Source organism: Fulmarus glacialis, unplaced genomic scaffold (assembly GCF_000690835.1).
Source record: "Fulmarus glacialis isolate BGI_N327 unplaced genomic scaffold, ASM69083v1 scaffold51514, whole genome shotgun sequence".
In the NCBI taxonomy this organism is placed as follows: domain Eukaryota; kingdom Metazoa; phylum Chordata; class Aves; order Procellariiformes; family Procellariidae; genus Fulmarus; species Fulmarus glacialis.
Window position 1 is genome coordinate 684 of NW_009207151.1, and position 27823 is coordinate 28506.

Here is a 27823-nt window from a genome sequence, read left to right on the forward strand (position 1 = left end):
AAACTGTTCTTCATGGTGTTATCTGTCATGGGGCTGTCTTCCGTACTTTTGTTCTTGGCATGAAGCAAGAGCCAGTTATAACATGTTTTTGAAGAAACAGTTTAGTGCATTTGCTTGAAGGTATCACCAGGCCTGACTGTCCCTTCCTATGACCTCCCCTCATCCTGCCCACAGCCCAGAGCCCTTAGTGATGGCCCAGGCTGGCCTTGGCCTGTCCCTATGCCCACAGCCCTGCATTCTGACCCTGGTTACTCTCTCAGGGCCTGATTCTCACCCGCACCTACAGGCCCATGTCCCTGGGGAGGTAGCCGGTGCCCGGGGCTGGTGCTGCCCTCCTCCCAGTTGGTGCAGTGGGACAGGCCGTGGCTGCCAGGCCCTGGGGAGCCGCTGGAGCCCTTGGCCCTGACGTGCTCTAGCAGCAATGTAGGCATTGGTGCACTCTTACATCCTCCTCAGAGGTACCTGCTAACCCCAGTGTGCTGTATGAGGAGGCTATGCATACACATGCTTCAGAGTCCACACGGCTTGTGAATAACATGATCCATTAGTGCAGCTTTTTTTTTAAAATGAAGGTATTATGTGCAAAAGAAAAACAGCAAAAGATGGGCTATTGAAACTTTTATGTCTTTGGTTCATAGATACCTGTTTATAAAAGTGCAGAGGTGTCCGGGGCACCTCTGGTATGGGTTAGGAAAATATGAATGGAAAAAAGCCATGTATCTTGTGTATGAAATATTTCATTCACTTTGTTAACAAATTGCACTTAGCGGGAAACTATACAGATCCAGTAGTTTTTTTGCAGTCATTCACATTTTAAAAACATATTTACAGTAAATCTGCGTAACTGCATTAGGGTCTTGTGATTGATGGATCTTTCTTTGATTTGGCAGAGGATGGGTCGAAAGGAGGGCCACCTGGCTAGATTTTATCCATGATGATGGCTGAGCAGCATCAGACTAGAACACACAAGGTAATTCCTGCAATTTTTCGTGCAGGCAGCCTGAACAGAATATATTTGTATCACATCTGTGCATTTTAGTTAGTAAAATATATTTTGAAAGTGCTCATCCCTCAGTTCAATGTCTTGCCATAGACTGAGAAACATTTTTATGTGGGGTTTTGTGCATTTGTTTTGGTTGTGGCTTATAATTTTTCTTTTAGCAAAGTCATTGTCTAGTATTGGGAAATAGGCAGCTGCAATAAAATTAGAGCATTTTTTCACAGTAAGCCCTTTACACCATATTCATATCCTCAAGGATATAATCTCTCAGGAAGAATGTGTGTAGTTGTTATGCACATAAAAACAAACAAATGGTTGAAAAACAGGAATAAGAGGAGGATCTCCAAACAGATATGCATAATTTTTGGAAGAAACCTCAGTGATAGTGTAATGTTTGGTGGGTAGAGATGAAGCTGGGACATGATCCAGGTTGTAAAGTCAGTAACAGCAATCTTATATCCCAGCCATTGGCCACTAACCCTGTGTATTATGGTACTAACCTAAAATGGTATTGCAGCAGCAGCACTTAATTTGATAATCCCGGTTCTTAAAGCAAATGTTTTCTGTAAAATGCAATTGCTATTGCAGACACTGCCATAGTTTTCTGAGTTGCAAGAATGAGACTTTTAGGGCTAAGGAGCAAAGAAACTCAACAGTGAACTGAGGTTATGTGGAATAACATGCTGCAGAGCCATCCATTGGAAAGCAAGACCAGAGCCCCATCAAAACTCCCTGAATGCCACTTGCAGTAGGCCTAAAATGGTTGATGGATTTACAATTGTTTCTTAAATTCATTATGTGGAAAAAACAGTGTCAGTAAAGCTACCAAACAGCTATGATGCTTTCAAAAACCGCAATTGAATTTTCATATACCACCTTTCATTCTAACGAGTTTACTTATTGTGAAGTTGTTGTATGGAGCAGCTGAGGGCACTTAATACACATTAGTTTTTGTTGGTATATGTACAACTGTATGTCATGGGCTGCTTTGAAGAATTAAACCTATGTTTGTACAGGTGTGGGCAAAAGCTCTATAGAAACCTCTCTACAAATAGTAATTTGCATTTCAAAATTAATATACTTCAGCAAATGATTGTACCCTTTCCAGAACTTCTTCTTCCAAATGCAAAATTGAATTGAATTCACATAATGAAGGTTAATAGAAAGAAAATTCAAACTTACATGCATGAGAATTTGTAGAAAGTGAACTTGGATTTCACAGAGTGAATATTTTCCTTCAAAATTCTTTATAATAAAAATTATATACATTCTGCCAAATAACAGGATTGATATCGTGTGATCAATTTCAACTCACCAGTATAGCACAAGGAACAGTGATAAATAATTGCAGTGAACTCTTTTTAGGTTCAAAAAGCCAAATACGTCAAGAATATATGGATTAATATATTTGCATAGATGGAGTTAGTAGCCAAAGGAGGTAGCTGCTTGATAAATAATTGAGAATAGAGTTTTATTTCTTTGTTAACTATGTTGACTGAACATATTAAATCCAGAAAAATAGAGAGGACTGAACTGTTCATTTTGGACAACATACTGATTTCTAGTATATCTGAGAAATGCAATGGTTTAGAGTAGAATGGATCAGAAAAGTGATTTTCTTATGAAATGAAGGAGACTTTTCTGTGTTATTCTGGAGTGTAGAAACCTAACTGGGAAACGTCCCTTAACAATCTCTTTTAAAAGGCAGTGAAAAGGGCAGGAATTTAATGCTTTTCAGTGGACATACTGGCTGAGACAGAGAGAGACAGGGAGGTTTTAAATATCAAAATTAATCTTAATCTCTTGAGCAGCACAAAGGGGAAGACAACTCCAAAATTCAAGTGCTGTTTTTGTTGCTCTAGTCTGTCTCTTGAAGCAGACTACACTGAATTAGTCCAGACTGGCAGAGGGGACAGAAGGAGCGGAAAAACTCTCCCTCAAGTGTCCATTGCAGCTGGATTATTCAGGCTGTGGTATGTTTCATGCTGAGGAGGAAACATGGGGCAGTTCATATCTTGTTCTCCTGCCATCCATGGGCATTCTTTCCAAACTTGTACACCAGCCTTCTGTCCACTCGTTCCAAAATGCCAGTTTTATAATAGTAACTGCAGAGGGAAAAATTAAAAAAAACAATGGAGAAAGTAGTAGTAGAAGTCACATTAAAAGAGGTCTTTACATGGACTTCATGCCACAAGAATCGTTTTTTTTACAGAGAGCTCCTTTCTTTCTGTTAAGTTGCTCCTGTGACTTTAAAGAGCTTTACACTTTCCCACGTGCCTTTGAGTATCCTTTCCACTGTTTGAAAGATACAAGAATTATAAAGAAATGTTCTTTGGCTGGTTATATTTTTTCCCTAAGATTACTACAGTTCAGAAGAAACCACTAGTGTCACTGCTACAGCAAAAACTGTCATTTTGTGGGGGCCATTTGGCAAACATAGTCTAAAATTCTCAACTGAAGCAAAGTGTGTTAGCTTTGTTGTCATCAGTAGAGTTACAACTCTGTACCGCTTTACATTTAGCGCTATGATATTGTTTAGAAACAAAGGAAACTGGTTGCTATCCCATGACCTATAGAAAAACATGAAGAAAAAAACCAGACACCCCGCCACCTACCCACTCTCCCCACACTCCTGAGTTTTCAGGATAGTTATGAAAAATGGATGCTGAGGTAGAAGTCAACTGAAATGAGGGGCCTTGCTGCCTGTTAACTCACCGGAGAGCTCTGCTCAATTTTTCATATGTCATTCTGTCATTTTTCTTCCTTTGTCCCCACATCTTTGCCAGAGCTTCTGATTTAACAACCCGAAAAATGCCTTGTCCCCTGTCTTCCCATTCCAGGATGCCACCATTTTTGTCAGGGGAAAGGAGCAGATCTCTTACAAATTCCCACAAATGAGAATTCTGCAGGTCTTGAACAGGAAGAAGACAGCTATTTAGTGGATGATTTATCACTCATGCCAAAGTACTAAGGCAGAATTATATTTATAGTACATTTTGTTATTGGGTTGTCAGTCTCGCAAACCAACTGCACTTATCTCAATTTAACTTTCAAAATTTTAGTGCAGTGCTTCTCTCTCACTGACTTCAAATTACTTGCTCCAGAAAAAAAAGAAATCAGGGTCATGCAAACACCTATGATGCTAGAATCTGTATTTTACTCCAGAAACTAGTGAATTTTACTGTCTTGTAAAGTTTATGTCATTCATAGCTTCTGTTCCACTGATCATCGATTACTTCAACATAGTATTTAACTTGATGTTTTAAAAGCAATTTTCAAGTTCATTTAAAGTGTTTTAAGTGAAAGATTGTAAAAAACATTGGCTCCCCTGAAAATGAGACAATAGTATGAGGAGTTGCAAAGCCTATTTCCCAGCATTGCTAGACTCTTCTCTGTTACTTCAATTCAGTTCAAAAGTTTGAGCATCAGATGTACTATAAATAATGAGACTCTACTATAAGAGCCAGTCATATACAGCAGTTGCCTTAACTTCAGATTAGTTACTAGATAATCAAGGTGCTGGGGGTTAAATGAATGTTCAGTCCCAACACTGACCAAAAGCATTTAAAAATTGTGAGTCAGACCCCCCCAAAGTCCTGAGAGCAACATAAGAATAATGACAATTATAAAAATATCTGAGGTTTATTGTTTGTTTTTCTGCATTTAGAGCCTTTAGGTTATTTTCAGCTTATGTTTTTCTAGTAACTCTGCCACTAAGCTAGCTAGAAGCACTTTAAAAAGGTAAACAGAAAAGGAAATGTGGCTTTAAGAAAAATGCCAAGTACCTCAAGTCTCATAATATAATCGTTGAGTGCTGGCAGTACTTAAAAGCCAAACCTCAGTGAAATTTTATTTATTTGTGGTGTCATTAAAGTTTCTTTTGATAACCACATGGAGCTGAAGAATTAAAGCAACATAGCCTGTGTAATCTTAACTCGAGTTTCGAGTTTCTGATATGTACTTACTTGTTCTACCATGACTGTGACATTCTTGGCCGTTGATGCTACCTGCCCTCATGCATGCCTTCTCACGGGCTGGGACCGAACTGCAGAATAACGTGAGAAGTGAAGAAGGAACTCCTGATTCTGGTGGCAACTTGGTCAAAAGGTCACCTATTCAAATGCCATGCAACATTAAGTCAAAGTGGGACTGTGAGCCACTAACTTTATCTCTTTAATAAAGCTCTAGCACAAAGGTAAACCCAAGTGAATAATTAACATGCAACTGTATGGACTGCAGAACAACAAAACATGAAATTTTTGTCAATGCTCTGTTCAAAATACTTGGATTCTGTAGCCATGTGGAATTTGGCATGGTGTGCATGGATGAAATGTACCCCTCCGTAATGCGCAGCCTGAATATTTCTTGGTTTAGTGCTGTGCAGTGCTTCTAAAAATTCAAAAATGCCTCAGCAGACCACATGCTTGCACACGTGACCAATAGCGTCTGTCTCAATATTGTAATGGTGCAGAGAGCAATTAGAAGAGGATAATGAATGACTGCAACTGGGAGGATTATCCAAGTCTGCTAACAATGCTTGTATGCAATCATAGAATCATAGAATACTTTGGGTTGGAAGGGACCTTTAGAGGTCATCTAGTCCAGCCCTCTGCAATAAGCAGGGACATCTTCAACTAGATGAGGTTGCTCAGAGCCCATCCAACCTGACCTTGAATGTTTCCAGGGTTGGGGCATCTACAGCCTCTCTGGGCACCTGTTCCAGTGTTTCACCACTCTAGTGATTAAAAAAAAAATTATATCTGCTTGTTACACACCTAGTGAGAAGGGTGATCAGTGGAATCCTGTGAGAGTGATTATAAACTGAAGACCAACATATCCATTTCACTGGATAAATAGCAGTGGGCTAAAAATAACAAAAATAGGGGAACTTTTGTGAAGATGGGCCTCAGTTTTATATTCTTATATCCCATTGTGTTTATGTTTCTCAGAGCTGACCTCCAAGAATTTATTTTGCTACATATGAAACCATAATATTCACAAAAAGATAGAAGCAAGATGTCTATGTACATGCAGGGCTATCTGAAGGGCTTATGCTTTCAGTTATGAAGGTTTCACAGCATATTTGGAGTCTGCTGCTGGCCCAAAAGAGCATCAGCTAGAATTGATAAGACAGTATTCTGGAATATATTTTTTCCTGACTGCTTCTTTTCCCTGGAGGTTTTCATGTTAATGAGTTTGTTCAGTATTCTTTTATTGGCTGAAGGGGTTGACCAAGGGAGTATACCACATTGCCTAAATCCTAATGCAGAATGCAGGTAAATCCAGCCAGAAGCACTAATACCCCAGAGCTGATTGAGAGTTATTAGACTATTAGAGCTGGTTGTGGTCAGAACTGAGTGATTACAGAATATTCTGATTGTGCTTAGGCATAGTCAGACACCTGATGTTTTGCTAGCATTACCATTTGCCTCCTCAGCAGATAAATAGCAAGCTTTGCTGTGTTTAGGATCAACAGTATCTGTATTTCTTACTGTATATTAGTCCACCAGCTGTACCATCTCCCGCAAAAATTCGAAGTATTCTCATGGAAATGAAGGCGTGCTTCTGCCATTTTGGAATGGCAAAAGAACAACTTTTCTTTGCTCAGTGCCTGACTTGCAAACTCAGTGAATATACAAAGGCTCCTGAGATCCTGCTTCCCTTCAAAATACCAGTTCAGGAATGTTTGGATCTCTGCTAATCTTTAGTTCTCTGTATACTGCAGGTATTTCAGAAAAAGCATTAGAGAAGAAGTAAATGGTCTGGATTTTTTTCATTTTTAGAAATTTCTTGAACTGCTAAATACTGCTAATCTTTGAATACAGTAGGTTTCCCATTGAAGGGAGCTTATTACATACAAACAAGTTTACTTACTGTCCTTAAGGGATGGCTTTGTTTCTTCTGCATCAGTAAAAAAGGAAATGCCTAAAAGGGAAAAACATCAGCCAATGTTCAGTTCTTTTCTTTACAAGAATAACTTCTGAACTGAAATTTAAAGCCGAGTCCTGGCCTTTTGCATCATTGCTTGTGAATATAGCTCAGAATAGAAGCTGTAGAAAATGCAGACTATAAAACCATGAAATAATTTTTCAACTTTGCTGCTGTTAAAACGATTCGTCCCTCCCACTACTCTGACTACGTCTGTGGGGTTTTTTTTAACTTTTGCGGTTTTTTCTTATCCTTTGCATTGTTTCTGTATGTCTCTATTCACATGATTCATGTGTATTAAGTTTCCTTTCTCTCTGGTCCCTTTGCATTTGGTTTTTGCTGTCATCTATATCACGTTTTCTCTCTCTTTACACTTTGATTAGTCCTTTATCGTTCAGCCCCTTGTCCCTTTAAAACTACTTCTGCAGTCTTCCCTCCCTCCTTCCCCTAAGTAAAAAAAATCTCTACTGCTGGAAATCAGATCTTCACAGGGCTGGAACTTGTCTACATTAGTAGGACAGTATCACCTTTGTAAAGGAGTCATTACAGTCACAACATGTAAATAAATGCATTGCACATACAAATCTGCATTCAAGGAACTTAATACCTGTTATGAGTCTGGCATGCAAAATTGGGAAAAGCTAGAATTAAGCCTGCTTGTGCAGCCATAGTTTGGTCCACTGCTTACATATGTTGTGGCAAGGTCTTGCATTAGTGGACCACATACTGCCTTTCCTCACAGACCTTATGTAAAGGTGAATATGCATGATCTGTTGTATTTAATTTACTGTCAAGTGTTCAATCTCTGCGCTGACTATAAAAAGTTAATTTTCTTAATGAGCTTTTCTTCCCAGCTCTGTATTCTTTAATTCCCTTAATAACATCCTTATCTCCTGCATTTAATAATCTCCTTCTGAATGGCCTGTCTGACATGATACATGAACACTGGGTGGAAGACAGAGATGGCTGTCAGTGCCACAGGAGAGCAATGCCAACCTAAAACACAGGGTTGTTTTGATCTTCCTGCAGCCTCTAGTCTTGGTCACCTCTCCCAGTCTTACCCATCCTATGGACAACAGTCTCAGTCACTGCACAACCCTACTTCATTTTGATAAGGCTTATCCACATATTTTCCTATGCTCTGCCTTGTCTCTGGTCTTCCCAGTCTTTCAGTGCTCCTTTTCCTTTCAGCTTCAGCCTGTCCCCCCCATATTTGCAGTGTACCCAGGTTACCCTCCACTACTGCCTTCTCCCTTTCTGGTCCCTGTGCCTTGCCAGCCACTCTCCCTGCTGGGCAGCTGAGAGGTAGGTAGGGGACCAGAGAAGGATGGCTAAGCTCCAGCATGTTATGACCGGGCAGCTGCTCACCATCGGGAACCGCTGGCAGTGTCAGCTGCCACGGGGCACTCCAGGACCTGCACGCCTAAGCCTTTCCTCCTTTTCCAGCAGCCCTATGGTTCCAGTTTGGTCAAATACTCCCCTAAGCCGGAGAAGGCTTGAGCCGTTGAGGGCTCCAAGCAGATAAAATGCTCCTCAGTTTCTCATTGCTAGGGCACAGGAAAATGACCTTCTGAATTTCCCTGCTTAGTGGAAACTCTTTTGCTCATATGATCACAATGAACCCTCGTAGAATTACCCTAGCTTGGCGTACATGCTAATTAATCTTTGGGAAGTAGTAAATATAGAGAAAAGGTATCTGCAGCAGAGATTTCGCTTCTATTTCACTTAGACAAAACTGTCAATAACTTAGTTTTTGAACCTAAATTCATTTAAGGAGTAATAAATCTTCCAAGACAAGGTTGAAATTAGTAAATAAAAATTGTTTCAATTCAAAAGCATCATTAAGCCTACTACTAATGAGGTGGATTATCAGTGCATACTGCACTGATAATAACCCCATCAAACAAAACTTCTTGCTTAGTTTTTAAGAAGCAGAGCAACTTTCACTACTTTGAGTTACAGGAATAACAATGTATTATCTCTTTCTATATCCAGTCAGGATGTAAACCTCCCTCAGATTATGCAGGTTGACCAGTTTCAGTAGAAAGGCCAAGGAGAGAGCAGTGCTGGGTTCTATTTGGAGATTTGACTGGCTCACAGAGACAAGTCTGGTTTACATGTGATTGTGAGGCCCAAAGTCACATTGAGCTTGTCTTCTGCCTGCCATATTTCTGTGTGCTCCTCAACGAGTATCTAAGCAGCTTCTGTATTTTGCCTTTCTTTAGCACTCAAGGCTGTGGATCCCACATTTTCTGTTAGCGTGAAATTCACACCAAAACATGCCATGCTTTTTGTTTTGTGTTTGATTTCTGGAACACTAACCGTGCATCCTGATATTCTGTAAGATGAAATACAAGTATTCACCACAAATGCCTGCAGCATCTAGGAACTCTTCCTGGGTCATGTTGCACAGCTGTAAGCCATTGATATTAAAGTGGGAAAAGGAAATGCAGTTGGCATCTAGTTTGTACTGGTCACAGCAAAACTGCAACCATTCACAGACGTTGTGCTTACTCCAATATTCTGGGTGGATGGATGTCCAGAAAGAATAAGACCCTGCAACATATTTGACAAGAAAGAGGAACATTGCAATGCAAAACTCATGGTGCACTTCATTTTAATAAGCATATTTCAAGCAAAACTAATCCCTCTTCCTTCTTCTGTTATGACTGCAGTCTTCCTTCCTTATTCCTCTAGAACACATCAAGTCCTGTCTTTTGCATTTTTCTGTCTGCTATTGTCACAGCCTTTTGTGTTTCAAATATTCATATTAATTGTGTGAGACATTTCAAGAGAAAGCGCTTAGATGTAAAAAAAAAAAAGAGCCTTTTAAAATGGCAATTAAAAAAAATTAAAAAAGGTCTGAGTACAGACTTTGTGAGAACTTAGCACTCTGCGATAAAAAGGAGTGATGCATTCCTAGACTAAAATAACCTTGGGTCTTAGATGTGGAAGTACTCTCATTCAAAGACACCTAGTTACACTCTGTGGCAGATGGGTAAATACCATTAATTTATTATTATTTTTCTTATAAGTCCAGCAAGTTCTTTCACTCCTTTCATCTAAAATATTGTTGTTAATGTTGTCGTAGGGACTATTTATTTGTTAGATTAGAAACTGAAAAATGTACTACTCTTAATACACTTATCACTGGAGAAACATTTCTGGCAGATAAAAAGAAGCATGAAAGTTCTTCTAAGTAAACCTGCCAGGCAATTGTAACCTGAAACTACTTTGCCAATTAAATGCCCAATTTTTTAACAGGCTTCTCTCCTCAGCAATTCAGTTACCAGGAAAATGTGTAGAAATATGTATATATTTGCAATAAACATTTAACATTTTTTCTAGAAAAACATATTTTAACTATTACTGATGTTAAATCTAGGCCTGGTATGATAAACATATATGCTGCAGGTAACAAGCATAATCTGTGACTCAAACACTTTTCCTCTAGAATCGAAACACAGGCTCCTATTATTGAGGCTCATTGGGATTATAGGGCACACTCTTTAAAAAGCTCTGCTTTTTCTTTCTGTGAGCTAGACTGCTACACGCATGTGAAGCTCTAATCTTGCAGTCTTCTTCTGTTGTCTGTCTGTGCACAGGCAGCTACCTTTTTTTGGTGATTGGAAGAATTATAGGCAATGACAAGAATATGTCCTTTCTGTATCTGTTCAGATAATGCTTAGCGAAAACAGAATTCAAGTCTGGATCTTGGAATCATTATTTTCATTCATTCGTTACTCAATATGCTTCTTTTAAGGATGACTAGTAATTTCTCTCAGGTAAATTCTTAAGCAGTTACAGGAATCCCAGCCTTGAGAGAATATTGCTTTAGGAGCTTTAAGGATTCTAAATTGATTTTGAATATATTATCTGTAATTTTTATTATATTACTGGAGTGGCGCTGTTATAGAACAATAAATAGCAATAGAAAAGCAATGTGAATAAGAGTACTGTAAAGAAATCAGAAAAGGTTTAGTTTATTTTCACATCTCACAATATCTTACACTTGATTTATATTTCATAGTTTCTTAGCCCAGTCATCCATTATTTATTATTTCATTTTCAAATGAATCCTGAACATCTGATTTTAGGCATTGCTTGTATGAAATTGTAATTTAAAATAGGTTGTGATAGCACTGCAAGCCAAGTGAATTGTATCTATTGTTTGTTTAGACAGCCAGTTCAGAATGCAAAATAATGCAAATAGCCTGGATAAGGTTCCATAGTAAAATTAATTCAAAGGGTTCGAAATTGTAACAGAATAACTGAAATACGGATTTTGCATCCTACGTGGCTTCTGTAAAGTAATTAATACTTCTAATTATAAGTCCTAACATTTTACAGAGGAATTTGTGGTTGCTTTCATCAATCATTCCCATGCTATAAATATCTTCATATGTATGCACATACAGAATTAATGTAATACTGAATGCTGTGTCTTAAACCCTGAGATGCTATGTGACATCCTAGCAAAGCCAAGAGGTGGGCAGAAGCTCTGGGTCTGACTTTTGGGACCCATACCTTGAGGATATTTGAATCTCAGATTTTATTCAGCTCCTTATTTAAAAGGAAAATCAGATGAGCTTGACATTGGATCAGTTTTATGAGCCTTGCAGACTGCACACACCGGCTATGTAAGAGTCTGAAGGCTTCCTTGGGGAAGAATGGGAGTGCTGGGAGCACCAGGCTCACAAGGCTTCTGCCAGGAAAAAAAAAAAAGTAGCTTTAAAATTAGGCTTGAGCTTTACAGGAATCCCAACTTCAGAGGCTGCTCAAGAAAAGCAGAAGGCTGGATTGATCCCTTTCTGGACCAAGCATACTTTTTTTTTAATCCTCTGCCAATAGCCTCCAGCCCCCCTTAGGAAAACTGGAATATCACCACCTCCTCAGCTAGACAGATTTACCGGCAGAGGGGCCTCCCTGTGGGGCTGGGCATGAATCCATCCCTGTGTTTCACAGGCTGCTCCGTGAACTGCTGCAGCAAGCCAACCCCTTTCACTGTACCTGTGTGCAATACGCAGCCGAGTGACAAGGTCACGGCTTAGTTTTTCTATGTACAAGAGTGTTGGATTGCTCATTTTTTTCTATCTTAAGGCAACGTGAAAGAAAAGCAGAACTATTTATTCTGCCATTCCACAGATACAGTGAATAATCTTGAATTTTGGCCATTGGTCTTGAAACTTTGACTTGATTGTGATAAATATCTGCTTCACTGGCAGTATTTATATTGCCATACAAATGGCACAGCATATTTCTTTCATGGAACAGCACTGATCTGGTCTAGTTTCCTTATTTGCTTTGGCTTTGGAAAGGCTCAGTTTGTTTTTTTTTTTTAATATTCTAGGGCCCTCTGAAGCACTGTTGTATATGGTGAGCATTTAAAAGGTGCTGATACCAAGACCTTGCTTTTGCATGTGCTCTTGCCTTTTATTTCTCATACCAGAGTTAAGCGTTCAGGGAGCTTTCCCGTCCTCTAAATGATAGACGTGACCAAGGTATTATGCCACTGTGAAAGAAAAGATTGGCCAAAGACAAAGGCTCTAGGAAAGACTTTCAGGATTTCTTTTAGAGAAAAAGAAAGGGGCAGGTAGAATTTCATACCACCATACAAAAACATAAGGGCAAAAGCTATGTAGTAAGATAAGGTGGGGGCAGGTAGATCCCCCAGTGGCAGGAACATGCCAGAACTGTGCCTGAAACTACAGACTGATGGCAGGGGAGGAGGATACCTGGCAGGATGATGGTGGGCAGCTGAGGCTGGAGAAGAAAACCCAGAATTCAGACCTTGCCCTTTCTGCCACTTTAAAGTGATTTCCACTGCCTGTTCAGCTGCATTGACTATCTTATTGTACTTCTCCTTGAGCCTGGGTATTTAAACCCTTTTATGCTGGGCAGTGTCCAGCCCTCAGGGAATGGCATTTGTTGACATAATCTTCCCAGACTGCACCAGAGTTGTTTCAATCAATAGACTTGATTCATGTCCCCTAGCTAACATGACACTGCTGAAATGAGTCTCCTGCCTTGTGGGAGATGTGGTTTTATCAGTGGTGACACACAAAGCTGTGGAAGGCAGTAAGTCTCAAGCAGGTTCAGGAACACAGGCCAATTGAAAACTGCCCAGATTTTCCTGGAATGCACTGATTTCTGCATGGCATATGTAGGTAAGCTGATACAGTATGTGTGCTTACAATGGGGGGAAATACTGCTATCAACCATAACAAAACTGGATGGTCTGTTTATATGTAGCCCAGTTTTAATATAGGGCAAGCAGATAATTCCTATATAATTTGGCCCTCCTTTTTGTCCGTTGGAAAAGAAATATTTCATTTAGGTATAATATTTTAATTTTTGGAGATAAAATTTCCATGTATTTTATGTATTATTTTCCCTTTTTCACCTGGAAAACAAAGAGAAGAAATGAAAATGACACAATATTTTTAGTGTCACAGATTTTAACTTCCTCCACTTTATATATAAAAAGAAAGATGCCCCCCAGATATAAATCCTGATATATACTAGGTGCCAGAAAATAAAAACATTATAATGACCAACATGGGAACCGTAAAAGCAAATTAACCTTTTAGTTCTTCTCATAGGAACATGGGCATGGCTGCACTGTCCCACACTAAACTCCCTCTAAGCCAGGGTCCTGCTTCTGCTCGGGTTTGCTGGAATAATTTCGCAGTTTTGGAGAAAATATTTTAGAAACTTACTTAAGGCTTGCACATAAAAATGCTAATGCTCTTTCTAGCACAGAAGCTGAGCCCAGCGATAGCCTGTAAATCAGTTGTCTTCATCTGTTTCTTTCTAGGCAGTCTTGCCATCTGTTTTTCATCTGTTTAACCTTGAGCTTCCACTTTGTTTCTAGCAAGTAAAAAACAGGTTTTCAAAAGACATAGGGATCACAATCCTTAAGCCTATTATTGTCACCAGAAGAAAGTGTGGGTTGAATGTTATTATGCTGACCTACATTCTTCTCTGGCTTCAGAGCAAAGTACTTACTTTTCTTCTCAAGGGCTGCTTGCGCAATGCTGGTGGCACTGCACTGGTGGTTTTATTTGTGTGTGCTAGACATGTTAAATGTACTCCTTGGCTGTGGTGGAAGAAACGATGAGAGAACTCACAGGTTGGTTTAAATTTGATTCGGAAGAGGAATTATTGTAACCATGAAGGACTCCTGGAAAGCCTAAAAGCATCAAAAATTGAGCAATAGAAAACATGTGGAGGAAGAAACATAGCTCCTATCCTGGCTAATTCTTTCCTCAGCTCAGCTTTGCTTAGCAAGAGGCAGTCTGACCTGATTGTTGCACAAAGCTGTGTGTCTTAAAAGCTGAGGGAGCTTTGCACTTAGCTACAAGTGGAGTTCAATTTAACAGAATTGCTGGGGTATATATGCTGCACCACTACCTGGGTGAATTCAGAGCTGCGCAGCTGTGGAGTCACAGACTTTATAACGTTAACAAGTAGCTGACTGCAGTAAAGCTAGAAATTGTCAAAATGCCTCGGACAGGCTGCTTTACCTTTGGCAAATGCTGATCTGCTGACATCAGAAGTTCCCTTGGGATTATTTCAATTTCTGTGTTGTGGGTTTTGTGTTTGGGGTTTTTTTTGTTTAAAAAAGTGGAAGAAGATTGAATAACAGGCAGATCTATAATAAAAATCAAGGCAAAAGGAGAAGAATTGTTCTGACTGATCCAAAATTAACTTTAAATTAGATTCACATCAGATATTTAAAAATGCATGTTGAAATTTTAAAACAGAGTACTTTCTGCAATTTCTGTGATTTCAAATGAAATTTAGAATTGTGTTCTAAGTTGGAATGAAAACTAATATTAAAACAATATGATTTTTTTTTTTTTTAAATAAAAATTCAATTCCTGCAGGGCTTTAAATACAGCAAGAAGATTTATATTCTACCTCATACGTCAAATTTAGCAATATAGAAACAAAACAGTACGCCCTCAGTTATCATGGATTGCCACCATCAGAATCCATGTAGAAAGTTCTGTACTTTATTACTCAAACTGTGCCTTGGCAGGAAAGGTCTTTTCCATAAGACTAGCAGTGTTCTCATATAAAAGGACAAAAACAGCTTTGGAAGAGAAAAATGTTGCATGAAAACATAATTTTTTCCCAATTCTCATCAAAAGTTCGGCTTAGTAACATGAGTGACTTGTGCTACCTTTCTTTTCAGCATGTGTTGAATGATTCAGCCTAAGTGCAGAAAAGATTATCAGGACTGTTTAGGAATTTAAACCAATTGTTTAGAAGGGAGAAGATTTCTAAAAGTACGCTTACTTAATCTTCTGAACAGGGACCTGGCCTGACACCAGGACATTTGGGATGAATTCCTTCAAACAGAGCTGGGATCCCCACATGAGTTGTGTGGGCTGGTAAAGCGTAGGGTTTCCATATGCACAGTTAGAGGATGGCATGCTTAACATTGCCATGTTGGCAAATTCTGCAGTGGGGAACTCTTCTGTTGTTACAGATGTATTTCTACAGCCATGCAGTTCTCTGGTGGCTTTCAGAATCCTAGTTTTTGCTAGCTTAGTGTGTATTTATCTGGTCACTAATATTCATTACAAAGTTGCAGAGCATTTGAGGAACTGTAAATCTCCCGAATTAAATTACTTTTCCATCATATAGCTGAATTTCTGTATTGTGGGAATGTTTTCAGTGACAAATGCTGGATTTCAAGCAGATGGGGTAAACAAAAGGAGTTTGTTTGACCTCAAGAATCTGAGGCCATAGTTGACCTCCCCCTCTTAATGAACCATGCTGTTCTTTGGAAGTTCCTGCTTGCGTTAAGTGTATCACCTTTCCAACTGAGGGGAAAACATCAGTTCAAAACAATGCATAACAGAACTAAAGCCATTACTTGTTACTAGTCTTCCTGTGCACCTTTAGCTTGCATGGCAGGTGATACGCTTGAAAAGGTCAGTAAGACTAGAAAATAAAATACATATAGTAGAAGGCTCAGCAGCAGGTTCAGAACCCATACCTGTTTGCTGCATTATTAGTCTTGAATGAATTAAATTCAGATGACCCTTGAGTTTTTGACATTGTATGGTTTTTTCTATTGAGTCTATCTACATACCTTTCTGATGATCACAGGTGGTATAGTCATCTTTGGTTGTCCCAAATAACGCTGTCCAAGGCATCAGGGGATCACAAACCATGGTGTTTGTCAGAAACATGCTCTGAGTTACTGACTCCAGCATCACCTTAAGACATTAATACATTAGTTGAAGATGAAAAGATAATATTAAGGACCAAAATTATTACTACAGGCATTATTCCCTTGCTGTTTATGTATAGATCTATGAGGTACCATTGCCCACCATCACCTAAACTTCATCTGAAGCTAATGATGATCTTCTGAAAACTGCAGTGAAGAAAGGAACTGAGAAATTCAGGAATAATGCAGCTCATGAATATGCCATAGGTAGATTTACAGTAAAAATGATTGTAACGATACATCCCTAGGAACTTGATAATGCAGTTTATGTATACAAAAATAAGAGTGAGGAATGAACCATAAAATAATTAGAAACAGGTAGACGAGATTAACATCATAAGATTATAACAATGACATCATTGGTAAAAAATTTTGAGCATGTTCCCATACAAACATATGAGAAAACATCGTTCTGGCCATAAGGATACTCACTTTGTCCGTAAGACACTGCCACAGATGCCAGCCAGTCCAGAGTGTGAGGAGATTAACGAAGTCTGAGAAAAAAATGTGTTTTCAAAAGAGATTAGAAACTGAGAATTTTTGCAGCAAACTGCTTGTACTCTTCAGGGAAGAAGGTTCTTGCACCAAAAATGAGATGACTGAAGAATAAAGTAGTTGAGAACTGGTGATATTTCGGTGAAAGAAACGAGTGGCTGAGGAAAACATTATATGAACTAAAGTAGGTGCAGAAGAAGAGAATTTTTGCCCATCTCTTTCTCTTATACATGTATCACATGTGTACACACACATGGATTTGTCTGTTCTTTGTGATTAAGACTCATGATGCCTGAGACACTAGACCTCCCACATGAAATTTATTAGAAATGGTAATGGTTTAGGAGACTTGAAGGAAAGAATTAAGTGGAATTTAAACCAATGGTTCTTTATGTTCTAGTTCATATCTGTTTTTCTCGTTTGGGAGACACTGGAAGTGTTCCGTGGGCTAACTGCTGTGAATGCATAAATGGACCTGATTGTGACTCTTGCCTTTCAGACTTCACACAAAACTGCTCAAGCAAGTTTTGGCTCTTTTCTTCAGGCCTAAGCTGCTTCTGGCTTTCATAACTAATTCCAGCTTGGGTAATTTCTAGCAGAAAGACACCTGAGATGGTTAGTAGGATAATATGATCTTAAAGATCAATGTGTAGTCTAAAATTATTACAAAGTCAAAAGTTGGCCAAATAGCTGTGTATACTGAGGAAATGTGAAGGACTCAGAAGGTTTCATGGATAGCTTGCAGAATTGAAAGAAAACTTTGATCTTAGTCTAAGTAAAACAATGATGAGATATGTAACATGGAAATATTTGGGAAACTCCTGAAATCCTTTGATATACTGGAATTCATATATAGGGCAAGGTAATATTTCAAGAACATCACATTTCCCCCTAATCATCCCATTATGAACGGAATATATGAGAATATAAACTATTAATCATTTTAGTCACTATGGTCAGAAAGTCTTTTCTCTATGCATTTCTGCCAAAGGATTTAGTGTAGAATACCTCATACATGTATATGTCTGTAATTGTGCTTTTGGATGAACACTGAATATTCAGTGAGCAATATAGACTTTTACAGAATTCATATGAAGTGATCCATATGAATCTACCAAGTCCCATCTCAGATAGAAGACGATTACCAGAATTAAATTTTGTGATGGTCCCAATCTGGTTTTTTTATTCCTCTGACTGAGTGGCCCACACAGAGAAATGTTCCCAATGTCACATCTATTTACAAACAATGGCATTTTTATCAGTTCTGAATTGCTGCAGACTGTAATCCAAATCTAAATAAGTACAAAAGGCTTTCCCCCCGCCCCCCACCCCCCGCAGTTGCTTTAATGCTTAATTCCAATAATTCAATGAGATGATGCTGGCTTACTGTGCACAGAATTCTGAAGTTCACAGGGCCAGGTAGAAAGAGGTCAACCATTCTTTAGTACAATGCAAGTGCATTAACCTAAGTATCTCTGAAAAACAACACGAGAGACCTACTCATGCTTACTATCTATGCAAAAGAAAATAATTGTTTACCACAAAGGAAAAACAATTTTGGCCCTCTTGAAATCAAAGTGAATTTTTTGCAACAGAAGAATTTCACTACTCATTAATCACCAAGGGGTGGCAGAACAAAGACATGCAGAAGAATTGCATAGAAAGTCACAGAAGAACAGGGAGAGCTACAAGTCACTGACAACCCACTTCTATGACAGGACATTGCCAGAGATGTACCTACATCTGTGTAGTAGATGATCCCAGTTAGCACCTCTGAAAAAGGTAGAGACCTCCAGGACATGTGTGGTGACAATCATCTTCCCAACCATCCCCTCCTCAGCCAGCATACTCCTGTTCCTGTAACAGTCATCCCCCAGCGTAATGAGCAGTCCACTGCGAGTATACCCTGGTGCCAACTCAGTGGGCAGAAATAAACGGCTGAAAGCCAATTGCCATTTTGGAGAGAATAGAATATCTCCACAGATCATTGGAGACACATGTTTTAAGAATGATTGTGAAGATAACCTGTTCAAAGTATCTCCCCCACTCTGTATACCTGCCTCCCTATGTGTAAGATTTCACACAGGTAAATGTCTGGAATGAAATCCCAGTCCTACTCAAGACAGAGAGAATTTCCCCATCAAATTCATCAAGGACAGAATTTCACAGTTTATTTCTACTGTCTGTCAGCAGAAAATAATTTCTATCTGACAAATTTCACAAATATAAGAATTACTTCTTACTAGAAATGCAAATGAAAAAACATGAGAGGAAGGTGAGCTCACATTCTCTTCAGAGAACAAAAAATTTCTCTGTTGACCTTGTTTAGGCTAGTGCTTTTAGAGAAAAAAAAAAAAATCATTTGGAAATACTCATGGCTTAGATAAAAGAATATGTTACCTTGCAAGATTATAATCCTTCCTCCATCAGGGTAAGATTTAGCTGGAAAAGTAAGAAGTTATTTGTATTTGCATCATTGCCATCTGAATAGTAATGACAGATTAGTAAATTCAATGCCTTGCTTGTGAATTTTCATGATGATTTTTTTTGAATGTGGAAAGTAGATTTGCTCAAAGTAAAATGATACCGGGGAAGATGGATGAACTGTTACAAGCAAAGACGTGTGTGAAATAAAGCCAAAGCCATTGGATTTGGAAAAATTCAGAACTAGGCACATGCTTGATTTTGTAGTTTATTGTGAGGAAAACTTATTTCCCCAAGCTGGGAAACTAACTTTGTGAAGTGGAAAGGCAGCCTCAGTCCCTGCTGACGACAAGACCTGGACTTGCAGGTGTGGGGCAAAGCTGCCAGTTTCAAATTCTACCAACAGGCTTGACCACATGCTGTGACAGGCAGTAAAAGCCATTTGGGAAGAAAAAATCCTGTTTTACGCATATGCAGTTTACACTGCTGCTCCCATATAGAGCTATGGATGTTCCAGAAAAGAATGCTAATTATTAATATCATTAGCAAAGATAATATCTTTTCAAATATTTTATGCAAACAGGATATTGGTTTGGGTCACATCAAATAGTATTTCACCATCAGCTGGTGCTGCTTATGTACACAAACATATCTGCTTAAATAAACTTTGGGGACATAGAAAGGGGAAGAGACAGGACAGTTTTTTAAACAACAGGAGAGCTTTACAGCTCTTGGTTGTACCTCAGCTAGTGCTGAAGCTATTAATTAGCTGTCACATTACTAACAATCTCTTTTGATTTAGTGAGATAGGCCTAGATTGTTAATTTATTAAAAAGTATTTATTGGGGCTCATGCTTCTCTCTGCCATTAATTCATTAAACCAAAGTTAATTGTTTATCATTGAGAAAACTGGTGGTGCACAAATGAGAATGGCAGGCAGTACATCAGTTGGGTGCCTGATAAAATCATCACAGCAAAACCACTTTGACAGCCTACAGCTCTTTTAAAAACGACGACTTCAATAAAGAAATGGAGCTTACTTGTAGGTGATTACTCCTGATGAAGCAGCTAAGTCCAGAAGTAGGTCTTGGGAGCAAGGGGGAGCAGGAGGCTTTAACAGCAGCACAGCCCGGCACTTTGGAAATAAAGCCACCTGCAGGACTATGATATAAGGAACACCTTACAGACAGGTTCGTTTGGTTTTTCAAGTTCTTATACACACCCCTTTTGATGACAGTGATAATATATAGTATCACATAGCACAGGGATTGGCGGAGAAACATTCTCAAGTGTGGAAAGTTTACCTTTACCCTGTATTGGGTTTTTTTTCTCTTTCTCTAAAAAGCGTTGATTTATATAAACATGACTCTTGGGACCACCTTAAGCAAACCTGGTATGTTTAAGCATTGAACTAAGGAGACTCTCACTCTTTCTTTCACGACCTTAGCATCTAAGAAGGACTATCACATTTTGTTCAGAGCTCTCAAAGCCCAGGAAGTGGCATTCTCACTATTTGCATCTGGCAAAGACCAGGATGCAGAAAAGTGACTGGCTTAAAGTCATGCAGCAAACAACTGCAGGTGTTAAAGAACAGTGCTCACCTGATGTCAGGCAACATCTCTCTCTGGCCGAGCACAGTGCTTCTGAGATCCACAAAAACCTGCTGGGTTCTAGCCCAGATGCAGCTGCCTTTAGGTCTGAAATGACTGTAAAGTGATTTGAATGTTCATGGATGCTTGGCATTATTAGAAGCAACAGATCAGAGACACCAGAGGTGGAGAGAATGAATTGGAGAATGAAATGAGTACATCTAACATAAAATGTTACTTCTTTTTAATATAAATTAGGAAGAGCTTTGGTCAGCCTAGATCAAAATATTTTTGTGTCCCAGAGGTCCATGGTAATTAGTAGTCTCTTGAGGATGCCTGCATAAACAGCAAGAGTTAAAAATTTAGGCACCTCAATTCTCCTGAGACATACTATTTCTAATACTGAAAATACCTCATCTTTGATAGATTTAGCTGGGCTTTGTGCTAAGATTTTCCTATCTTCAAAAATTTCTCAACCAGAATTGTCATTTGGGATGGGGGGGTAGGGGGAGGGAGGAGCGATTAGAGACAAATAACAGAGGCAGAAGCTTGCAGGATCCCTTTGGTTTAGTCTTCTGCTTTTCTTTTACGCTCTCGCTTCAAGTGAAGGCATTTATTTGCTCCATTACTGTGGTGTCAGAGTGCCTCATGAGCTTCACTGTGTTGATCTAATGTGCATCTCACACGAGTGGTGCTGCATAGCGTGACTCTAGGGAGAAGCGACTCTCATGTAAGGTAATGATGTTGCATGGTGTGAATACAAGGAGAAGTGACTCAGAGGGGGGGCCACATTTTGTCGCCCCAGTGCAATATAGGCCATGTCAAGACACACTGCTAATGAGGCTGGTAGAGGGCCACCCAGATGCAGTGTCCCAGCTAGCCATTTCAGAGCAGCACGTTGTACCAGGAGACTTAACTTCAGTTACACAAGATGATGTCTGACAAATGCGACTGAGGCTTCATCTGTGGAGTCCCATGTGGCAAAGCCTTAGCCCTAGATGACCCCTCCTTCCTTCTCCCCACTGGGCTCTCCTTGCCCTTCTTTAACTAACTAAATTATCTTTCTCCCCCTTGTTTCTTTTTTTATTTCCTTCTCTGCTTACCTTTCTTCTATCTTTCTCTCTCCCCATTTCTTTCAAAATGGCAGAATGATGGAGTTTGCTTCTACCAATGAGGAAAATGCATATATGCTGTGGCAGCTCCATTACAAGCAGATCTTTTCAGAAACCCAGTCCACTCTGTGTGAGGCCAAACAAATGAGTTTGTGCAATAGCTTATCACTTTGTCCAAAGCAACAGTCTTATTTTCCGCAACGTGGCTTTTGCGTTGATAAAATAGCATACAGATTGTGAGATCATCCAGACAGGAAATTCTTGGTAACCTTGTAAACATCAATAACTGTTTAAAAAAGGAGTAACAGTTACTGTACTGTATAGAAGGGATCTCAAAGGCTGTGTAAACGCAATGTGATAAGTATAGCCCTAAGAAATGAGTCACAAAAAAAAAAAAATTTCCTCTCCTTTCTCTCCCACTCAATGAAGATATTTAAAGAAAATTTTCACTTCTCAAGGAAGTAGAAAAAGAATGCTCTTTTGATGCAGTCTTGTAGACATGCTTCTGCGCTTGTAAATTCACAAGGCAGCACCAGTCCATGCTGTGTACTTTGTCTTGCACAGAAGTGCCTGAGCCTTGGTGCTCAGCTCATGAAAACTTGCAGGTTTAAATAAGATTGACTGAGCTCTTGAGAGTAGCAGGAAGAAGTTATTATTGGATTAGCCCATGACAACATCTTCCACAGTTTTTAATAAAAGTGCCAATCACAGAGCTTTGCAGATTGATTGGAGAAGTATTGCTGATGAGTGCAAATGGACACTAAAGATTTCCACAGTGAGATGTTTCTCATTCAAATACAGCTCAGATTTCAACTGGTTAAAATGAACTTTGTTCACAGTCTATTAAACTGTGTTCATCTGATATTTCCTCAGTTTATGGCCCATTATTATTTTTTATCTTTCGCAATCATTGGAGTGACTCCAAAGAGACTTTGACTTATATGGTCTGGAAAGTGTGGTGGTGATAATACCGTAAATACTAATCTAGTTCTTCTTCAAGCTACAGGAGCAGAAACTTGATTAACTCTGTTTCCTCCACTCACTCTGAACTGACCAACACCAAAAAAACCAGGGTCAACTGTCTTGTCATAATGGAGTATGCGATGAACAGACTTCTGTGTAGCATGATCAAACTGTGTGCATCTTGGGCAATACATTACCCAGGCACTGCAGCCCATCCCAGTGAGCTCTGAATTGCCTGTAGCAAAGAGCCAGTGTTTTCCTTTCAAAGCACCAGACAAAATGTCACTAAAACCACCAAGAACCAGTGAACTACCAAATATCAGTGAAAAAGCACTTATCAGTAAGCTCTCCTCAGCATGTCTGAGATCATAATGACCTGATGTTTTCTTTCATCCTTAAACAAAACTAATCTGAGTGTCTATCAAAAGGGGGAAGTTCTAATAGCCTTTTCAAACACAGGCAGCATTAAGGTTATGTGACAATATAACAGACAGTACACTAGGAAAACACCCCACAACCCGTCCCTAAAATGAAAGGTAGGCATTAAGTCCATATTTATAGCTAATATACACAATGGATGAGATTTCTTGGAATAAGTTGCAGGACTCTTTTCAAGGGACAATACTTACTGTATATGCTAATCTAGTTTTTTCTTTTAGCCACAGCAGCAGAAAACCTGATAAGCTCTGTTTCCGCCATTCAGAACTGACCAACACCAAACAACTCAAGGTCAACTCTCCTATCATAGCAGAGGATGTGATGAACATACTGTATCACATCTTTATCCCTGCACATGTAGATCCTCTAAACAAGAATCATGCCACTTTCCCTAGAATAACAGAAGTTTCTGGGAGATCTATCTGGAAAAATATTTATTGGAAAAAGACATCCTGCTTAACCAAATGATGGACTGACTGAATTAATTAACCCTTTTTCTCTTTTACAAAAATGTCCCCTACAAATCCTGATATACTTCTGAAGAACTGTATGAGAAAGAAGAATCTGCAGGTTTAGTGGCATGCATGAAATACATTAAATATTCCATTGGTCTCTTGTTGAGTGTGCAGCACCCCATGAGTCACCATCAGCAGTCTCATCCTGACATTTGCAGTGAGGGTAAGTAACAATGCTACAAAAATCTATGTTGTTAGTAGACTGAAATATTACTGTGATGCTACTGTGATGTGATTTTGTTTTGGATTTCTCAGGCACCTTAGCTGGCACAGATATTCACAGACATGACTCTCTGTGAATTTGTTCCATGGCAGTCACTGGGGAGGGCAATTCAGAGCAAGAACCAGGGCTTCTCCCAGGCTCTTTTCCAGCAAGTGGGATCGTGGGCCAGGATGGCATGAACCTTGGGGCCACCAATGAAACTGTCCTGTACAAAAAGAGAGTAACTTGCACAGATTCCTTGCACAGCTCTCTAAGGAGCTAAACCCAATGGATCTGACCAATGGAGAAACCAGAATTTTAGGTGTTTCTCACGTTCCTGCATGTCTAAAAAGCCTCAATGTCTTCCTGCAATGATCTGATGATTAGTGATCCTGGCAGTAATTCAGTGTGCCTACCTTCTGCAGCACTGCAAACCAGATGTGATCAGATCATAGGTAGACAAGCCTAGACTATCACGTTTCTGATAGCACCCTGGTGTTCACCATTTACCAGTAGCATGAATAGTTAGTTATCCAGGCTTTTGTTGGGTTTTATAGCATCTACTTCTACAAGTTTTCTCAGTCTTCTGAAAAGGTACAGATTTTCCATGGTTTTTTTCTGTGTAATCTCACATAGAGACAGTGCTACTGACTAGAGACAGAGGAGTCCATAAGTGATAACACAATTAGTAACATGTTTAAACAAGGCTGCAGCATACCACATTTCCCAACATCTCTTCTGACATATCATTCCCTTGTATCCTAGAGATCCTCTCCACCAGACAGGGTGGGGTTGGAGAATGATGGAAGCACTGACAAGCTCCTTGGCATTATGTGGGATGATCATTGTATGTTAAAGATTCACATGCTGTACCTTTTCTGCTCTAAAAAAGTTTTGTGAGAAGCCATTGTTGAATGTTTTCAATATTAGAATTAAAACTGGTGGCAGAAAGAAATACTGAGAAAAAACAAAGCCTGACTAGGGCCTTGGTGGTGAAGAGTAGGCAGCACTTGAGCTTTTTGAGTTTATCTGCCAACAGCTGCTTGCATTTGTAGCTGAAATGGGGCAGAAAGGAAACACTGGTTCTCCAGCCAGCCCAGCAGCATGGTTTTGACTTCTGTATAGAAAAAGCTGCTTTGCTAGATTCACTTTGGTGCAGAAAAGGCTTTGTGCACTTTTTAACTCAAGCAATGGGATTTACTATGTTACGGGAGAACTTGTTGCTTTCTCTCCTGCCTTCTGCTTGACAGAAGCAGAATGGCATTGGTCTCAGGCTGCAATCCGGTTCACCAGGATAGTTAACCAGTTCTGCTTTTAGCCCCACTCTTCTTCTAACTACGTTACCCATCTCCCAACTTTAGATACTATGAGTGGGCAGCTGCACCAACAAGCAACAGTATGTGGATGTATCCCTGCTAAGGAATGTCAGGTGGAGTGAGACATTTTTCTCATGTTGACAGAAATGAGGGTCAAAATGCTTTACATAACCTTCTGTTATTTTTTTTAAAGGGAAGAAAAACCAAGGGTGTGTCTTTGGCCCTTGAAGTATGATGGGAATTCCCCTACAGACTAAGCTCAGAGAGGTTAGGAAACAATAGTGTTGCTCAATCTGAGACAGTTTAAGGGCTAGAAAACTGTAGGAGAGATCAATTTAGTGCTATAAAAATTATCACCCTTTAAAAATACCTTTCATCTATTAATTAACAAGGCCCACAAAAAAAGCAAAATAAAAGTGCCTATTTTTCTCAGAATCTAGATGGCCAATATTCAGGTAGAAGTCTACACAGGAGATGTCTAGACTTACCTGAAAGTAAGGAACTCAAGTAAAATCAAGTAAGAGCAAGGATCTGAAGACATCTCAAATTTATCCTGACCTGGGAACCATCATCTGTATGCATTTGGTACTATTCATCATTTGGTGTCCCTTGAAAATTTTTTCACTTTTCTGTTTCAAAACTGTGGGACAATAAGGAAGGTTGATTTAAAGACCTACATACACACAGTAGGTTTCTTGGTTTAACGAATCTGTCTATGTCATGGGACAATACATTTAATCATTTTCAGGTTGAGGCCAATTTTTCTTTCCTACTTACAGGAGCCTAGAAGGGCTTCATTAATGAAAATGGTGCTTTAGGTAAGTCTGAATAAAGCTATATCTTTCTTTACACCTTGTAGATTCTGTAGCTTTGTAAGCTTAAGTCCCCTTTATTTAAGGTCAGTGCCCTACAGCCATAGGGCTGTAAAAGCAATGCAGCTTAATGCATTAACCCATGCAGTGTGAAATCCCCTTAATCAGGCTAATTAAAAGAACATCACCCTACAGCTTGGCTGTCTCATAAGCAATAAAGGACGTGAGGTCTTTAGGCAGAGGGAGAATTTGAATGTCAAATCCTCCATCCAGTGCCCTGAACTGAAAGGCAGTTTACCCTGTGGCAGACTTGGCTGAAGCCCTCTCTGATCAACACTGTTGATCGTCCTCATTCTTAAGACACATCTTCAAGAATGGAATGTCCTATTAATACAGCAGCAGTATGCTTTCAGTCTAGTTTTGTATGAGTCTTTGCTGAAGTCAACTCTAAGAGAGCGCATCTGGGTCAAGCCCTAACCTTCCACTATTGTTTACAAGCACAGCAATTCAAACCAGAGCTGCACACCTTCCTTTCCTTCTTGTTGAGGAAGAACCTCCTTTCCCAGCAAAAATAGTAAAGGAAGGGGAGGAAGCATGAAGGAGGAAAAAACAAGACAAAAAGAAGTTAGAGCTTCCAGCTGCAATATCAGAAGCTGGGTGAAGGGAAGGAAACAGGACCTGGGACAAAGATTTGGAAGTTGGACAAAGCAACCAGAGGGAGCCCTAGCTCAGCAAGGTCTCCTGTCTCTTAGTACTTCCTGATGACCAGTCCAGAGACAGGCCTGAGCACAGACACAGCCTTGCTGACGGTGCAGCACGGCAGTGAGATCCCATCCCAGGCAGAGAACTGCCAGAGTGTGTTGTGCCACACATAGCCTCTGGGTGTGCGGCTGCAGCTGAGGCATCGGAGCTGCTGGTGGGGTGGGCACGGGTCTTTCTCTCATTGCCAGCAAATACACAGTGAGACACATAACCAGCCACCAACTTCACTGTGCTACTTTGGGCGGAGAGCGGTAAGAGAGTGCAGCTTTTCTTCTCCCCTAGAAGATGAGTAGAGCAAGGCCCCAGTAACTCATAACTTACACTGGCGTGAGAGCACCATTTGCCTATTGCTCACTGATGTGTTTTGAGCTCTGTCTCCTGACCACACTTGCTGTTTGTGCAAGACAGTTTTCTTCCTTCTGGTTCTGTAGTGAACCAAAAAGCCAAGATTTTGGTGAAATGGGTGAAACATGAGATCTCGCCCTTTGCTAGTGCTATATAAATGCTTACCTGTATTAACAGTTCTAATTAGTATCTGTTTAAAATGTAAGGGTCATCTAACCCACATGGACTGATGACATTTGCTGAGGCATTGATCCTTCAGCATCAGATCCTTTGCTTTCTATGACTGCTTTAGTCAGTTAGTTCCTGAGCATTCGGGCCCAGTGACAAACCTGCAAAACTAGAATCAGCTACTATGGGTGTGATCAACCTCATGCAGTGTTCTTATGCATCCTCTCTGCTCACCCCTTGCCCCCCACAAATCATGAGAAGCGGCTGGAAAAGCTGTAACAAAACTCCCAGCTGCATCATCACTCACAGCCTCAGGTTTAAACAAAAGGTCAATGTAGTTCTCAAGTGAGAAACTTTAGATTAAAATATAAACAAATGTGTGAGAAATGGTGCCAAGCTTGGAGGGATTAAGGGATTCAATGAAAGATGAAACTTCAAAAAGTGTTTGAGCCTGTTTCTTAATCCTTGAAACTCAAAGGCACAGAAGAGTAACCTCTTAATTACTAC

General features: G+C 39.7%; 1 protein-coding gene across 3 annotated transcripts; it reads right to left on the reverse strand.

Moving 5' to 3' along the window:
* Positions 1-3008: 3008 nt before the first annotated feature.
* ELF5 (E74-like factor 5 (ets domain transcription factor)) lies at positions 3009-16158 on the reverse strand. 3 transcript variants are annotated; one of them, XM_009575967.1, is made up of 6 exons: positions 16035-16158; positions 9251-9484; positions 6875-6925; positions 4966-5034; positions 3716-3911; positions 3009-3105 (listed from the first exon to the last, which is right to left on the reverse strand). In XM_009575967.1, the coding sequence occupies exons 1-6, from the start codon at positions 16156-16158 to the stop codon at positions 3009-3011; spliced, it is 771 nt and encodes a 256-aa protein (XP_009574262.1). The 3 variants fall into 3 exon arrangements, with proteins under 3 accessions (XP_009574262.1, XP_009574261.1, XP_009574263.1); XM_009575966.1 differs by having other exon boundaries at positions 4966-5112; XM_009575968.1 differs by lacking the exon at positions 9251-9484.
* Between the last annotated feature and the right edge of the window lie 11665 nt (positions 16159-27823).

What these genes read in the sequence shown, in the direction of transcription:
- ELF5 (XM_009575966.1), bottom strand. Translation starts at nt 16,158, where the DNA reads ATGCTGGAGTCAGTAACTCAGAGCATGTTTCTGACAAACACCATGGTT. An exon ending in CACCTGTGATCATCAGAAAG is followed by an intron (nt 9,485 to 16,034) that starts GTATGTAGATAG and finishes AATATGTTGCAG; the next exon opens with GGTCTTATTCTTTCTGGACA. An exon ending in AAATTGAGCAGAGCTCTCCG is followed by an intron (nt 3,106 to 3,715) that starts GTGAGTTAACAG and finishes TTCCCTCTGCAG; the next exon opens with TTACTATTATAAAACTGGCA.